This window comes from Pteropus alecto, unplaced genomic scaffold (assembly GCF_000325575.1).
Source record: "Pteropus alecto unplaced genomic scaffold, ASM32557v1 scaffold95, whole genome shotgun sequence".
Lineage (NCBI taxonomy): Eukaryota > Metazoa > Chordata > Mammalia > Chiroptera > Pteropodidae > Pteropus > Pteropus alecto.
The window spans coordinates 3,682,591-3,698,169 of NW_006441071.1; the positions used below are offsets into that span (position 1 = coordinate 3,682,591).

Sequence of the window (15,579 nt, forward strand, 5' to 3'; positions counted from 1 at the left end):
TTGTAAATTTGTATAAGATGTGAAATTGATAAAGATCAATCCTTATTCCAGTCATTGGAGAAATTACATTTAGCTGGACCTGACATACCTTTCATTGAAACCAGTGACAGCTATTTTGAAATTACATGATCTCCAGCTAGAAAAGTACCCCAGAAGTACCCCTTGTCTTAGTCAAGACTCTTTAAATACAAGTTATGGAATCCCACTTTAAATAGACTAAAAAAGAGAGAGAGAGAGTTTTTTGGCTTGTGTAACTGAAAATTCCAGGGATGGTGCCAGCCTCAAGAACAGCTATGTTCGTATCTTCTGGACCAAACAATATTGTCAGTATCTGGTCTTTCTCAGACCATCTTGTAGTCCAGCTGTCTTTCATGTGATTTTTGTCCTCAAGCATATTTACCAGCTACAAATGTCAAGGAAAGAAAATTTCCCAGTAGTTCTAACTAAAGTCCTGGATTCGATCTTACTATTCGGACTTAGATCTCTTGGCCATTCTTGAATGAGTTCCTGTGGCCAAGAGACTGGTATATACTTAAGGAATATTCCTTAGGCCAGATTTCCCAGGCCTGGTTTAAGGAATATTCTATTCTATAAAATAACTGGTACTGAGTATAGGGAGAAGTGTAGTTCCCCAAAGGGAAATCCAGTTTCTGTTACCAGAATGAAGGGGAGCAGATGCAAAGCAGGCAAAACAATTGATTCCATCTTACTGTATAGAAAAGTACATTTTCAAACTGTGCTGCTGGGAACTCTAGGGGTCCAACTGAGATGCTTAACTGAGCTGAACATGCTAGCCTCACCAAGAGTAGCTTCACTTTTACATGTTTTTATACCCAATTTCTGGTTAAGATTTCATTTTAAAATAGAGTTTTGGCAATACCATTGGTCCAGGACAATTTAGTAGGTGGTTAGGCCCAAATAGAATATAAAAGTAGGTAACTGTCTTTTCCCACTCCATGCCACTGAACAAACTCTTGCCTTAACTTTCCTTTATCCCATTGACTCAACTCATATTCCTAACTCTACTGAGATTCAGACTCGAATTCTCCACATTCAGACGTGGGGAGATCATCACATTAGGAGAAGTCCAGTTCTCTGTTTACTGATATTGTGACACTTAAAAAAAATCACCACTGGCCATTTTCCATCACGGAGACATCCCCAGAAGTTGTTAACAGCTTGGTGACTCAGTGTAATCCAACAATTATAAAATAGAAAAATTTTGTTGCATTCAGGATATTTGACAGCTCATAATATTTGATGATATGTTTATGCTAAAATTTACAGTTGACATCTACAAGCTGATAGTTTAATATTTTTCAAGCATTCATCTATGGCTCATCTCCTAGGTAATTGCTCCTTAAATCATACTCTTAGGGCTTTTTTCTTATCTACTATTGAATTTTAAAAAATATCTGGTCCATGTTTTCATCTTCCATATCACAGCCCAAATGTGGCAAGGTGCCTGTATTTGTAAATAAAGGTTTTTTGTACACGGACACACCCAGTAGTGTAAGGCTCACCTGCTTTCATTACAGCAGAAATGTGTAATTGTGAAAGAGAACATATGGCCCACAAGAAGTAAAAATATTTACTATCTGGTTCTTTACAGAAAAAAAATGGTTGACCTCTGCTTTATATTTCTGTGGCTTATAACAGTATTCCTAGTTCTTGACATATGGCATACTTACAAAGAAGAATCAGGTAAGGTCCTTACAATACTCTCATTCTCTGATGATCTCAAAAGTGTATCTAGGGCCATATTTTTGCCATAGCTGTTTCCCCTGTGCTCTTTTAGTTCTCTGAACAATTTCTCTTTGTTTCTATACCCTCGACAATTCAGTCCTCTTCATCCTCTAAAACTGCCTGCCCTTTTTAAAGAGAGGGAGGAAGAGGAATGACATGACAGCTTTTCACTGAGCCCTTGAACACATTGGTATACACACCTGCACAGGGACAAGGTCCAAACACATGGACAAAAATCAGGATTTCGCGTCATTTTATTTCCCCCTACTGAACCCTCTCGATTTCATATTTGTTGTGATATTAGCAGTGTATTTTGTGAAGAAGTGAATGATGTGAGCGAGGAGGGTTGATAAAGGGAAACAGGAGAGGAGCAGACTTTCCCTGAGCTGGTCACTGGATTCTGTAAGCAGAGCAGCCACTCATCAGAAGGCTGAGTAGTTAAGCTGTACTTGAAGTAGAACAGGGATAATACCTCTTTCCTTCATTTTTGCAGCCTAAATGCCCTGTGGAGTAAAAGAAGACTTCAATCCCTAGGCTGTGAATCCCTTATCTTTCCCAAATGTTAAATTAATTTTTAAGACTATTTATTCAAAGTTGACTTAACTACTAGAATAGGAAAGATCAGACAAATCAGCTGCAAGAAATGAAGTATGAGGAAACCCGAACTCTTTGACAAAGTATTCCTGGGAGTAAATGTGTTGAATGAAGCCAGCGGGTAAATGATAAGGGCCTTTACACTATGGATGTAAGAAAGCAATTTATCAAGAGTACATGAACTCTCTAGTGACCACAAGTCAGAGGAAACGAGAGTGGAGGAGGAGCCCTGAAAAAATACATTTGAAATACTAAAAGCAGTGTGTGTGTGTGTACTTTTAAATACCTGCATTAATATGCAGAAATACTGGTATATTAAAATAAGAGTTGCTCGGAGTGCACACGTACATACAGTACATACTATTATGAGATAAAGTGGTAGAAAGAGTGGGTGAGAAAGGCCAGGCAGTGGGTTCAAACTTGCAGAAACCTTGGGTACTCTTAGGTGTGGTTAGAATTTTGAGCTTGGATGTTGTCTGATATCCATTTGCCTGACTCCTGAGATTAGATGACCATCTTTCAGGCTCACATGTTTATCTGTTTTAATCTCTAGAAGGTCATATGTGTATAATTCTGACAGTTGATCTAATGCTTTTGTGTTCTCTTAAGGAGTTCAAAGCACCTCTCATTCATTATCTCATTAATCTTTGCAGCATCTCTTTGAGCCCTGTAGATGAGACTATGTTATCTTAATTGTTCACTTTAGAGAAACTGAGGGAAAATGTGATTATATTATCTGCGGTAGGGTTTCAAACAAATAATTCAGATAAGGTTGGGGACTAGAATGTATGACTTTATCTTGGCTTTTAGATAGGGTAATTTCTTAGAATTGAGAAAAAGACCTAATTGTTGAAATATTAGTTTCATTAAAAGTATTTACTCTGAGAATGGTCATCCTCAGTTTTGTGTGCTGAAATAACACAGTTAAAATATACAGAAATTCTGAAACTTTGATTTGGTCATTTCATCTGATGCTAAACCCTGGTCTGAGCCATCTGAAAAAGGACTAAACTATGGTTTGAATTTTGTTGTTGTTGTATTTCCTGAATAATTTTTAGAGAGCATGCCAGTGAACACTAAACTAAATATCACAGGCGAACAGTAAGAGGTAAAACTGGGAGAACTAAACCTCCGGATAATCTCTCTTAGCTAATTTAACTCGAGAGCCCCCAACACAGACATCAGCTTTCCTGTTTCCTTCTAAATTAGGCTTTTTACCCCTATAGTCTAAATAACTTGCTTCTCTTCTTCTTTAAATCATTTGTATTTAACAAGGGGTGAATCTTATTCAAAAAAGTGATATTGTTTGAGCCTGATCTTAGGGCATGAGGTGGGGATTGTTTGTTTGTTTTTTTTCTTGGTGAGGGAAGGGAGGACACCCTGATAATTTGGGTCGAGCCATAGTTCAATTAGCAAATTAATTAGTCTGGTTTTAGAGTCAGCCACAGTCATTTAGAAACATCCTCAGTGGCTCTCTTTCTGAAAGTTGAAAGTGTTTTGTATTTGCTGTCCTCTGCAATTTATAAACAACACAGGGAGAAAGTGGGAAGAGAACTATTTACATTGCAAGCTCTTGCTTAAACATCTGTGGTGATCAACCGTACTTGAAAATGGAGCCTTGATAACTTCCAGTAACTTGTTTCTACTCTGTCTGTTTCTGTCCTTTCCCTTTGTCTCTTTATCCCCACCCACCTCCGGAACTCTGTGGGACCACCATAGCCTTGGATAAACTCAGCACGCAGCACCTGTACCACCCCACGCAGGTGGAGATCGTGCAGTCCAACGTGGTGTTCGACATCAGCAGCCTGATGCTCTATGGGACACAAGCGGTACCTGTGCGACTAAAGATCCTGCTGGACCGTCTCTTCAGTGTCCTGAAGCAAGAGGAGGTGCTGCACATCCTGCACGGCCTGGGCTGGACTCTGCGGGACTACGTTCGGGGGTACATCCTTCAGGTAGGGGGAGGACGTTGAAGCTGGTATCTGGGGCCAGCTCTAGAAGGGTTTGGGTGAGAGCCCTTGGGAAACCTGGTCTCCTTCCTGCCCCTTGCAGGCCCAGGCACGTACACCCTCTTCTGGTTAAAATGGTCCTTTTGGCAAGCTTGTCAGGGAATTTGAAAGGAGTGATGTTCCAGCAGGCCTGTCTGGGGCCTCAGTGGTGTATATTAGAAAGAGAAAAGTGGCTTGTTGCCTAGTGTTGCTTTGTTTGCATCTTTTTGAGTCCAGCGCTCTCTCCCTACAACCTGAGCTTCCTGGCTGCTCCAGCAAGTCCTATTGTAGCCCTCCTAAAAGGGAGGTCTCTTTGAGGTGGGTGACGGGTGTGTGAATATCTGAGGTTATACTTCATCTGGGTTTAGTAGGGCTTGTTCTCATACTTAATTTGTAGGTTTGGTGTTTTCTTGGTTGTCTGTGTACCCTAATTATTGCTTCTTCATCCAAATCAAAGGAAGAACTGTAACCTCTATAAACTCCTTGCTTTTATAACCTGTCAACCTTCACATTCCAAAACATGCAGACGTGGTTATAGATTTGGCCTTCACAGCACCTGTTCTTCCAGCCTTGAGCCCCTTTGTGTCAGTGGCACTTCCAATCTGGTAAGGGTCTTAAAACTTTTCTGGGAGGCCTGCAGCCTCCACTCCCTTCCCCTGCAACCTCCCTGCCTTTTTTCATCCTATTTTGCAGTATGTTATGAGTGGTTTTGCATTGTGTACTTTTCCTCTGAAATGTTTTTTTTATGGCCATCTGTCTTCTACGACCCTTGAAGGGTAAATGTTGAAAACAGCATGTTGGGAGACCCCAGGATCCAAAAAAGACTACACTGGATGATGAAGAAGTACTTCCTCCTGCCAAAGGAGATCACAGTTGGAGAAGGTAGAATCTGAAGTGATTTTTGAAATTTCCTATGGGGTAATACCAGGAGAATTGACTCCTTCAAAAAAAAAAAAAAATGTTTTTTTGGCTCTGCCAGCCGGTTTATTCCCTGAGCCACTCGGTGTTATGTGCAGGGTCCTGGCTGCCAGCTCGGTATGTAATGAGTGGAGGGCTTCAAGCCTTCCCCTTGCTCTAACTTGGCATAAACACACACACACACACACACACACACACCACTCCTGTCACTCTCCTGTGTGGTACCTCCAAGGGCTAGCCAAGGAAGGAGAGCAGAGGAGGGATGATGAGTGGATGTAGAGAAAGAGGGGAGGTGGAGTAACTTGTCTGCTCCCATGACTGCTTTTGTTAGCATCATTTCTTAGTCTAGTGAGATTAACTTGGAAGGCACAGAAAATTTGGCCCTCTGAAGATGAGATGATGATGATAATAGGAATAATTATATATTACATTTTCAGTTTATAGAAGACTTTCATTCGCATTATCTCATTTGCCTGAGGGTGGGGACATTTCAGTGGGATGAGTGGAAAGTTAAGACTTGGGTGGTCAGGGCCCATGAGTGGGTACAAGGTCCAGGAGGAAGGGGCCAGGAAAAACAAAGCGTGGAGCCAGTTTAACAGTCCCTGCTTATGCACAGTGGCTTCAAGACGCATCCGTGCCTCAGCTTTCTGCATACGTTTCTGCAACGTGATTATTAATGTCCATTTTGGATGGATTTTACCCTACATGAAAGCACAAACCTCTGCAGATTTTTGAATGGACCTGTTAGCTTGGCTAAGCACTCTTTTCTTTATTCAAAACCTAAAGTATTTTGCCCCAATCTAGTACTGTATTTATTGCCTCCACTTCCATGTTTAGTTCTGTCATCCATGCTGTATTTCAGTTCTGTGTGTATATTTTTGCCTAAGATATCTGGATCATATGCATGGTGTCTTTCTGTTCAAACAAATAGATATTTGCATGACTGATTATTTGCCGTCTTAACCCAGTTTACTACAGCATTTTGTTGTCAGTTAATACAGAACCTGCTGGATGTTCTGTAGTATGGGTCCTGCCTTGGCTAGTGCCTGTTTCTTTGTTTCACTTGAAATTATTATTTAGATGTTAATTTTCCCTCCAAATTTCAACATAGCTCTAAGGCAAGCATAGAAAATATACTCCATATTTCTTTTTGTATGAGGGCTCAGATTTTAAAGATACAAAATTGCAAGGGAAATTAATGTGGTAGAAAAATTCAGCAAAACCACAAACTAACCATTTATAAAGTCTTATTTTGGAGTGAAATATTGCATATAAAGAACACTGTCATTTATTTTTTAACTTAAGTTATGACTGATTTTTATTTAATGTAGATTTTGACAAATCTCAAATTTAATCTGGTTCTCCGTTCAGAGTTTAGAATTGACATTTTAAGAAAATCATAGATGATTTTTACATTAGAGAATACCAGGTTTAATTTCTGTCTTGTTTATTGATAGAATTGATGTAATATGGATTTTATTTTAATGATGCCTTTCGTTATTCAGCATTTATCATCTACTTATTCCTTGGAGAAAACAGTTCATAGTGAAAAAAAAAAAAGGCAAGATGTTGAAGGACATGAAACCGTTATCATTTAAGTAGTGAGAAAATGCTCATTTAAAAAAATACCCCCAAAACAAGAACTAAACTATAGAAATAAACCCCTTTTCTCTAAAACATTGTTATTTGATTATTGGTCAGTATTTTAAAAATTATATGTAGTAATGATAAAGTATGCACACATGACTTTGAATATAATTATATGTAACATTTTTACACAAGTGGACTATAAAATGTGTGTCCAAAGGATGTGGAACCCTATAATGCACTGTTAGTCTACAAGTCATTTTATCTGGCTAAAACTCAATTGTCTTGTAGCCCTCAAGGCATCAATTTTAGCATTATTGCTCTCAACAACAGTATATTGAATATTATGTCAGTTAAAGGAGAATAATTATCAAGGCAAGTTAGGGTGGCTGTTAGTCTTACCACATATTGACTTGGTTAGTAGTTGGCTATAGATTGTGTTACTGGGCAAATGATGATGTACGGTGAGTTGAACTGGTGAAGCCAGGAAATTAATTTAACTCTCTCTGGGCCCAGTCCTACGTCCCTTATGAATACACAGCTATTCCTGGTTTCACAAATAGTTTTGAATGTAGAAGGATAGGATTTTGCATTTTTGGATATGAGGGGAAAGAAGAGCAGTGCCATTCACAGGTTATCACTTGCAAGCATGTATGAAGAGGTCGTTCAAAGAAAAAGGGGGATGATAGTGATGCCACAGTTCATTTAAAAGCCTAGCAATATCTTTCAAGAATCCTGTACTGTTTTGATAAAAATTACTTTTCACTTATGTGATTATCAGGGTAATTCATAAACTAGCCAGCTGGGTGAAAATACATAGCATAACCTGAACTGCAGTGATTTAAGAATTCAGGAATATCTTAAAGGTAAAGAGCCTAGTCATCTCCTGTGTACCAATTAAAGTATTCATTTAGAAAGTACAGAAAAAATGAGGTAAATTTTAAGCATTTTCCCACAAAATCGCAGTAAAAGGAAATAAGCAATTAGATGCTAAAATGTAAATATAAAGGAATATAAGGTTTTTTCTGCTGCTGAATATTCCTTATTTCCAATCTACATTTCATGGTACATTTATTGACAGCAAATAAAAGCAGTGCCCTGTTCTTTCCCCATTTTCCCCATATATTTTAGGGTATAAAAATATAGATGATTTTCATCATTGAATTTAATCACTTAAAAATCAAGTTTTCACAGTCTCTTTTCAGTTTGAATTTGTAACTGGTCTCATACACCAGCCTATCTGTGGAAATCTCCTTTGTAAATGAATCCTGCCAGGATTCAAAGAACCATATCAGACACTCTGAATAATTAGCTGAAGTGTCAGCAGCCTTGTGAGAGAATGAGTAGTGATGCACATTTCAAATCACCTGTGTCTTGAAACAATCAGAACTAATAGAACCATCAGCACTGTAGAACATTTCCCAGCGTATTCTGGGGGCATTGGTCTTCCAGAAGTCCAACTTTAGATTTGGGAAGAAATCACTGTGGACCCTCATAGAGCCTCGTGGCACCATTAGCATAACAAAGGCTCTGAGGAGTTCTGGAGTACTGGTTCCTGAGAGTAGGTAAGGAGCTCATTACAAGTCTTTGATTCCTGAACACACAGCTCTTCTTCAGTTTGGGGTGTTTGCATGTATAGTTTCTTCTGCCTGGACTCCCCTACTCCTCTCTCTGCTTGGGCAATTTCTTGTCCTTTAGGTGTCAGCCAAAGCCCCACTTTTTCCCAGACACCTTTTCTGTCCATCTTAACCAACGCAAGTCTTCTAGTGTGGCTGTGTCTCAGGACTCTGTTTCCCTCAAGCTCCAATCCAATTTAAAATCAGTTAAATCAGCTTTTAAAATGTTGTGCCCCCGCCCCCGGCCCCGCTTCCTCACTAGGGAACATTACAAAGTCAGGGTACCCAATAAATATTTATTAAATGAATGGGTAAAGAAACCTTAACTTGGTGTAGCTTGATGTTTCACCATGGTACTCATGGGATATCCAATAACTTCAGTTGGTCCACAGGCCCTTAGTCTTTCTTCAGGCTTCCCAGGGACAAAATTCTGTGAAGGCAGCTGGGCTGGTGAAGGCAGTAAGAAGAGAATCAAGACTCCCACACTGCCTAGTTAGTGGTCTGTGTAGAATAAGTGTTTTGTGGTTCAATGTGGTAGAAAAACGTAGATGTTTAGCAAACACTTGTATTTAAAGGGTCCTTTGTGGAGCAAATTCACATACTTTTTGAATTCTCTTACATCATTCTCTTGTAGATGTTGCCAAGGAATTAACATTTGGAGTAGTTTAAGCTCAATGAGGTTAAGTGACTTTCTCATGATCGCAGAAGCTGTTAATTGGTGCAATTGATGCTTTGTAGCTTTTTGAGGCCCACCCCCGCAGCACCCAGCCTGGCACATAGTAAGGTTTGCTAAATACTGGAGGGAGGAAATCTGATCTAAATTCAGGTCTCTACCTCTATGGACAGTATGTGGATGTTTTTTGTTTGTTTGTTTTTAGGACTACCAAGCTGTCTTTCCAGCCAAAGAAACTCATAGCGTTAAAGTGGCATGGTTTGGGGAACAGAGAAGGCCTGAGAGTACTGACTGAGCTGACAAAGTTAGCATCTCTCTTATAGTCAGTGGTGATCATACGCACCTGACCTTAGGAAAAATTAGGTGAAATGGGTTCTCCTTTTGTGCTCCTTTTCTCAGCTATTTCCTCATGTTCCACCTTGTTTCAGGTTACTTTCGCTCTCATTTCCATGACCAAAAGTTTTTCTCTAAATCTGGTATTTACCATTAATGCTTCATTATAAATTCTGGTCTTGACCTACCTTTCCAGGGGTACATGCCTTTTTTAATTAAGTGTATAAAAACAAAGTCTTTGTACCTAATTGATAAGATTTCAACTATGTCATGTACGAGGGTGGAGCAGAGATGAGGTAGCTTTTCTCTGGGTCCATAAAAGAATATCAAGTTGATTGGTAAAGGAGAACCTGGATACTGAATGAGAAGACTGAGCAGATATCCCAGTACTGCCGCTGATTATTTATGTGAGTATGGAAAAAATTGCCATTCTTAGCCATAATTTCTTCGTCTTTAAAACTGAGATAACCTGTTACACCTTTCTCATTTTTTGAATGGCAAAAGGATGAAGTAACTTAGATGAAAGCATGTTGTAAACTACTACTCAGTTGGTATTTTTCACTCCTATCTATATGTAAAGCTAAGTCTGACCAATTATAGCAGCGAAATAGCAGATGTCAGACATGTTTCTTTGCAGATGACAAATGCTTGGAAAAAGATAGGAAGTACATTTAGGCTTTAGATAATATCAATGAGATAAATATTAGTTGTTTTAGTAAGTAAATCTTGAAATGCTAGTGGCCTGACACAATAGGAATTTGTTTCTCCATCTCAGCAAGACCAGTCAGCATTCTTGGTTGGTGAATGCTTTCCTCCCAGAGGTGATTTGAAGAGAGGTCATTTAGGGCCTCTGCCGTTTTGTGGCTCTGCCATTCTCTGGGGCCTCTGCTTCCTCATCTAGTTGGCAGCCCTGAGAGAGGGTGGAGGTTCTGTGAGGGAGGTTTTCATGGACCAGGCCGGAAAGTGTGGTGGGTCACTTCTGTCCATATGTCACTGGTCAGAGCTTACATCTAGAGCCAGGTGACTCGGGGGAACTAGGCTGTGTAGTGCCAGGTTGAGCAGCTGCTCCCAGCTATACCTGTGCAGCATAGAGGATGAGCACAGGTCAGTGCTCCACTCAGATGTGGCGAAATAGCAATAATTCTGCCTTTTTATTCAGGTGGATCAGGAGAGCTTAGAGCAGCGTTAGTCGCAATTAAAGCAAGTTCATGGGTTTGAAATCTGGCTCCAGTTCTTACTAGATATGTGAAAATAGGTTAATGTCTGTATCTAGGTAAGCCTCAGTTTCCTCACCTGTAAAGCAGGGATACTAATAGTATCTCATGGGTTTATTGTGAAGGTAAAATAAGATGATGCATATGAAGCATTCAGTAGTAACACTTGCTAAGTGTCCAGCAAATTTCAGCTATTGACATTTATCATGATGATGAAAAAGATGATGATGATGATATTGACTATTGTAGACTATTGCCAACCTGGCCATTTTAGACCTTTGTGTATAAAGCAGTCTTAAGTCATGGATATTTTATATTTCACTTTGTCTCTTAGAACAGAGTGCCTTCCCAACCAGTCAGGCAAAAAGGTATCTACTATTTAATTGTAAATATATAATACATGCGTACATGTGCATATAACGTAGACACACAAATATATTGGTACATAGTACATACTTGATTATAAATAAGTGACAGGCAGGTATAGTGACAAAAATTTTGGACTTTGAAGTGAGACAGACGGGAATGAATCTGGTTTACCTTTTGATAGCTCTATTACCTATGATAAGTCATTTAACATTTGAACCTGAGTGTCTTCATCTGTAAATATTAAATGAAATGGTATTTGTAAAGTACTTAGTGCAGTAACTAGCCCACAGGACTCTTATTAATATTAAGCAATACTGCATTATTAGTATGTAAGTATGCATGTGTGTTATTTTTTAAGTTATGACTCATTCCAAATATGGGTATCATTTTATTACCCTTGCATTTCTGTATTTCAGTAATTTCCAGTATCCTTCCCAGCACCTGGCACAGGATGAGTACTTGTTGAATTTACTAATATTATTCAAGTATCTCAGCTTTTACCCCATTGCATACTGTAAAACTTATTTAAAATAGGCAACCTTTTTTATACAGATCTTTTTAGGAAATTTCCAGAGCAGAAGGATCAATGGACTTAGGTATAAATTTATTTAGGTAGTCCTTCAAATAGCAACTTTTATTGGTTAATTTCCGTATGCTGAGTATATAAGAGAAGACGTCCCAGGAAGCCTTCATTCTAATGGACAAAGCAGCTGTAAACAAATTATGCAAGTTATATGATCAAAACTATAAGAATGTACAGATGGCCCATAGCATTGACATAGAAAAGGGATTATTTGACTCCAGCTAAAGATTACATTATCACTGCCATGATCAAACGTTTCTTCTGAACGTTTTTCAGAAGAAAAGGGTCACAGATGTGAATGGTCGAGATCCCCTTTTTTTTGTCAGGGATATACAAAAAGTAGGTGGTTGAGGGCAATGTACTGAATTTATAGTATCTGTTTTCCAGAATGCTTGGACCACTTTATAGATATTATCCCAGCAATCCCCCTAACCTCCCTATTAGAGAGAGATTTTCAGTGCCTGTTATCCCTCGTTTTAAAGTTATCGTGGCTTGAAGGCCTCAGGCAGGGTCAAAGCTGGAAGTGGAATACAGGGAGTTTGCCAAAGCTGTAACTATTTGAACAGCAATAAAAATAAACACCTTATATCCAAGGACATAGCTTGATGTTTTGTGCTCAAAGTTAAAATAAAAATATTCCTCCCTTTCCCTTTGTAAAGTAGAAATAGATAGCTCACCACATTCCAGGATGGAATGCAGTGACTGCTGGAATTGAATGTGTGTCTATGGGACACAGAGGGAGAGGATTTTTTATTCCCCAGGAGGGATAGAAATGAGCCCACAGCTCTCTGGCCATTCACCATTTGATAAGAACCAGTTCATATTTACTCGAAATGGATATTCTCTGTGATGGCACTGATTAACCCACATGATCCCCAGAGCAACACTCCTATATGCTCCTTGTTGAATTTAAAGTGGAAAACTCCTGAGCTTTGGGTTTAGACCTCAGTTCTACCCCCAATTAACTCTCTAGCCTTGCAAAAAGTGCAAAATTTCTATGAACTTTGTTTTTCTTATGATACCTTCCTAATGGAGTTTTGAGGAAAAAGAGAAGAATTTGTTAGGTTCATAGAAATACTCAGTAAATGTTAATTCCTTAAATAGAGAGATTCTTTAGTCCCCCACCAACCACATCCCTTAAGATTCTAGAGCAACAGAAAATTTGTGGTTTTCTGCTTGTCCATATATTTTATTTGAGCCACTGTATCCTTTTGTAATATTTTCCCCACTTTGACAGAAGGGGCAGGTGAAGGATGGGAGGGGGGTTATACAGGAACTGAAATCTCTCATAGCAAAGAATCATGGAAGGCTCTCAAGATTCAGCTCTAGTCTACCATGTGTTTCATTTGAATGACCTACATTTCAAATATTCATATATGAAGTAATGAAGGGCTGTGAAAAGTAGAAAGTGAGATGGGGATCTTTGTGGATTGCTGGAAGGTTTTGCTAAATCCGTACAAATGGGACAAACAAATAAAGATTCCTTATTTGATTCATGTATGACAGCCATAAAAGTAATGCCAGCAGCAACTGGAAAATGGAACACAGGCCAATGCATTTGCTAGAAGTATTTAAGTGACCACTGCCAAATTGAATTACTTTAGGAAGACTTGTTGAAAGAGGAGATTCTTAAGGAAGAAGAAAGTTATTGTTACATAGTAGAAAGGATGGAACATTTTTCCGTACAGGAAGAATGCCATGTTGGGAGGAGGTGTGAACAAGTTTATGGGGGAGAGTTGCATTTTAGGTAGGTGAGTAGCATTGAGCTGTAGTGTTGGCAAGTGTGGTTTATGCCAGACCTGGTCGCTCTTTTTGATTTACCATGTTTGTATTGCCATCCCTATCTAAGGGGTGTGACTAGTGATTTTGTAGGTTCACAGACCTGGCATTCATTGGTAATAACATTATGTCTTAAAAAGGCAGGTCACTGGCTAGTGACTTAATGAACAATTGTTTTAGAAACCCACTACTGAGGTGAGGTCCTGTTGCTACCTAGGAAGTGTTTTAATTTGTTGGTGGCAACTGAATGACCCGTTATGTCCTCTCTCTGTCTGTCTCTCTTTCTTGGTCAAGGTAGACTTGGCATGGGGGACTTGGAGAGTAGATTGAACAGTGGTAGTCTTATGTTTCAACAGTGAAATGTCTCACATGGCTACAATCGACCATCCTACATAAGGCCCCCAAATAAGAGAATGAGATATTGGTTGCTGTGCATTTTCTGTCAAGAGCTCATCTACCAGGATACTGTGTTTTTCTTACCTGTGGCCCCCAGGAAAGCATTTGTTAGAGACTGAGAACTGAAGGTCCTCTCTGTAAGGAAATGCTTTAACATGATTTTCTTGTTCTCATGTAATTTTCTCTTTAACGAAGCCATAATAACACTGTCAGAGGCAGCTTTCTAGTTAGCATGAGTAATGTGGTTACTATATTTTCTATTTTTATTTTAATATGCTTTTCCTGCTGTGCTTTTTTTTTTCTTTTTTGGTTTTAAAAAATAGAAGTTGAGTAAATGTGGTAACTCAAAGACTGGTGCACACTGCATCCTCTCTGGGATGGAATTCTAAGGAATACTATACACAACGGCCCTCCCCCCTCCCCCCACCTTCTTTTTTTCCTTCAGACTCCTTAGTGGAATAAAGAGGAGAATGTTTGGAACACAGACCACTGAAAATATTGGCTTATGGTCAGGTTAGGCCAGACTTCACTGAAATTGACATTTAAACAATAGTGTCTATCCCATAGGTTTTTGTCTCTAGAGTACCCGTTAATATTAAGCTGGTTTATTTTATAGTGTGTTGATAAGACACAGAGTTAGGTAGCTAGGGACTCACCTTATTAGTTCATTCATTTGCTGCTTTTTAAAGTATGCACATGTTTAGAAATTTAAATTAGCAACAACAAAATACACTTAAATTTTCCTTAAAAGAGTAATTAAGAGCTACTTGTCTCTGTGTCCTGTCGCCTCTGCCAGAATTAGAGTTCATGCTGAGTATATTCCATTGAGTCAGCCATCATTCCATCAGCAACAGGGATTGCTTTTCCATGTATTGACATGTGAAGGAATGTCTGCCTTGCAGTAGCCATGGGCTTGTGCCAGATTTTGAGATCCATAGGGGCAGTGCTGGGAGCTTTTCAATTCTGAATCAGAGATCCAATTCATAATAGCTGAGCCAGGAAAACTGAGTTGAATCTGTAGCCAAAACTATGGTTAAGGAAGGGGAAAAAATAACCTTTTTTTTTTTTCCTTTCCCTTTTTTGCAGTGCTTTATTGCTTTAAAATATGAGTGCCTCTGTCCATTGATCCTCTAGTGACTTTTCATTGGATTCAAATTGTGGTCTCTTAGGTGAAAAGGTCAGTGTTTTATTCATTCAGCCACACATAGATGGAGATTAACTGAGAGCAAGCAGTACAAGACATTTGGATCCTGCCAGACCTAGGGCACCTGAAAGAGGTTTATTTCTTTTCTCCCTAGCCTTCCCTATGCCTGCTGCGAAGAGGATGGCCTTGTCTTCTGAGAGTGGGGGAGGGTTTTGATTGGCTGTGTGTTAACTGCCTCAAATCCATGGCCATAGGGTGAGTAAGAACCCCTGAGAATCAAACATGTCATCTATGTAGCATCACCTGATTTAGTGCTTTTCCTCAAGTCTGAGATGTCTCAAGGGGCCTTTTTTCCCTTGCAGCACTGATCTTTCAATGAGGTGCTAGTGTCTGTCCTGAGCAATAACAAGGAAAAACCATGAAGTGTGAACAGCTCTTATTAGGGGGTAAATGTCATTAACGCCTTTGTAGCCTTCTCTGCAATCTGAATGCGCTTGTCAAGAGAGTGACTTACTGAAGCTTCCTTTAAAATCATATAAATGGAATTTAAAATACTGAAGCTTTACATTTTAATTAAGCAAGGCCATTAGCTTCTTTTGCTTATGCATTTTCGTAGTCATTTATGCTTGTGTCTGATAG

At 39.2% G+C, this 15,579-nt stretch overlaps 1 protein-coding gene across 22 annotated transcripts in view; it reads left to right on the forward strand.

The window, feature by feature from the left end:
- The window catches only part of BNC2 (basonuclin 2), a 398,693-nt gene that overhangs the window by 271,875 nt on the left and 111,239 nt on the right, over positions 1–15,579 (forward strand). For 20 of the 22 annotated variants that reach the window (XM_015594483.2, XM_015594486.2, XM_015594488.2 and 17 more), the window contains one exon: positions 4,060–4,295. In XM_015594483.2, the coding sequence (XP_015449969.1) occupies positions 4,060–4,295 (236 nt within the window). Of the gene's footprint in view, positions 1–4,059; positions 4,296–4,854; positions 4,934–5,103; positions 5,211–15,579 lie in introns of those variants that run through there. The other 2 variants (XM_025051425.1, XM_025051424.1) reach the window with 2 other exon arrangements.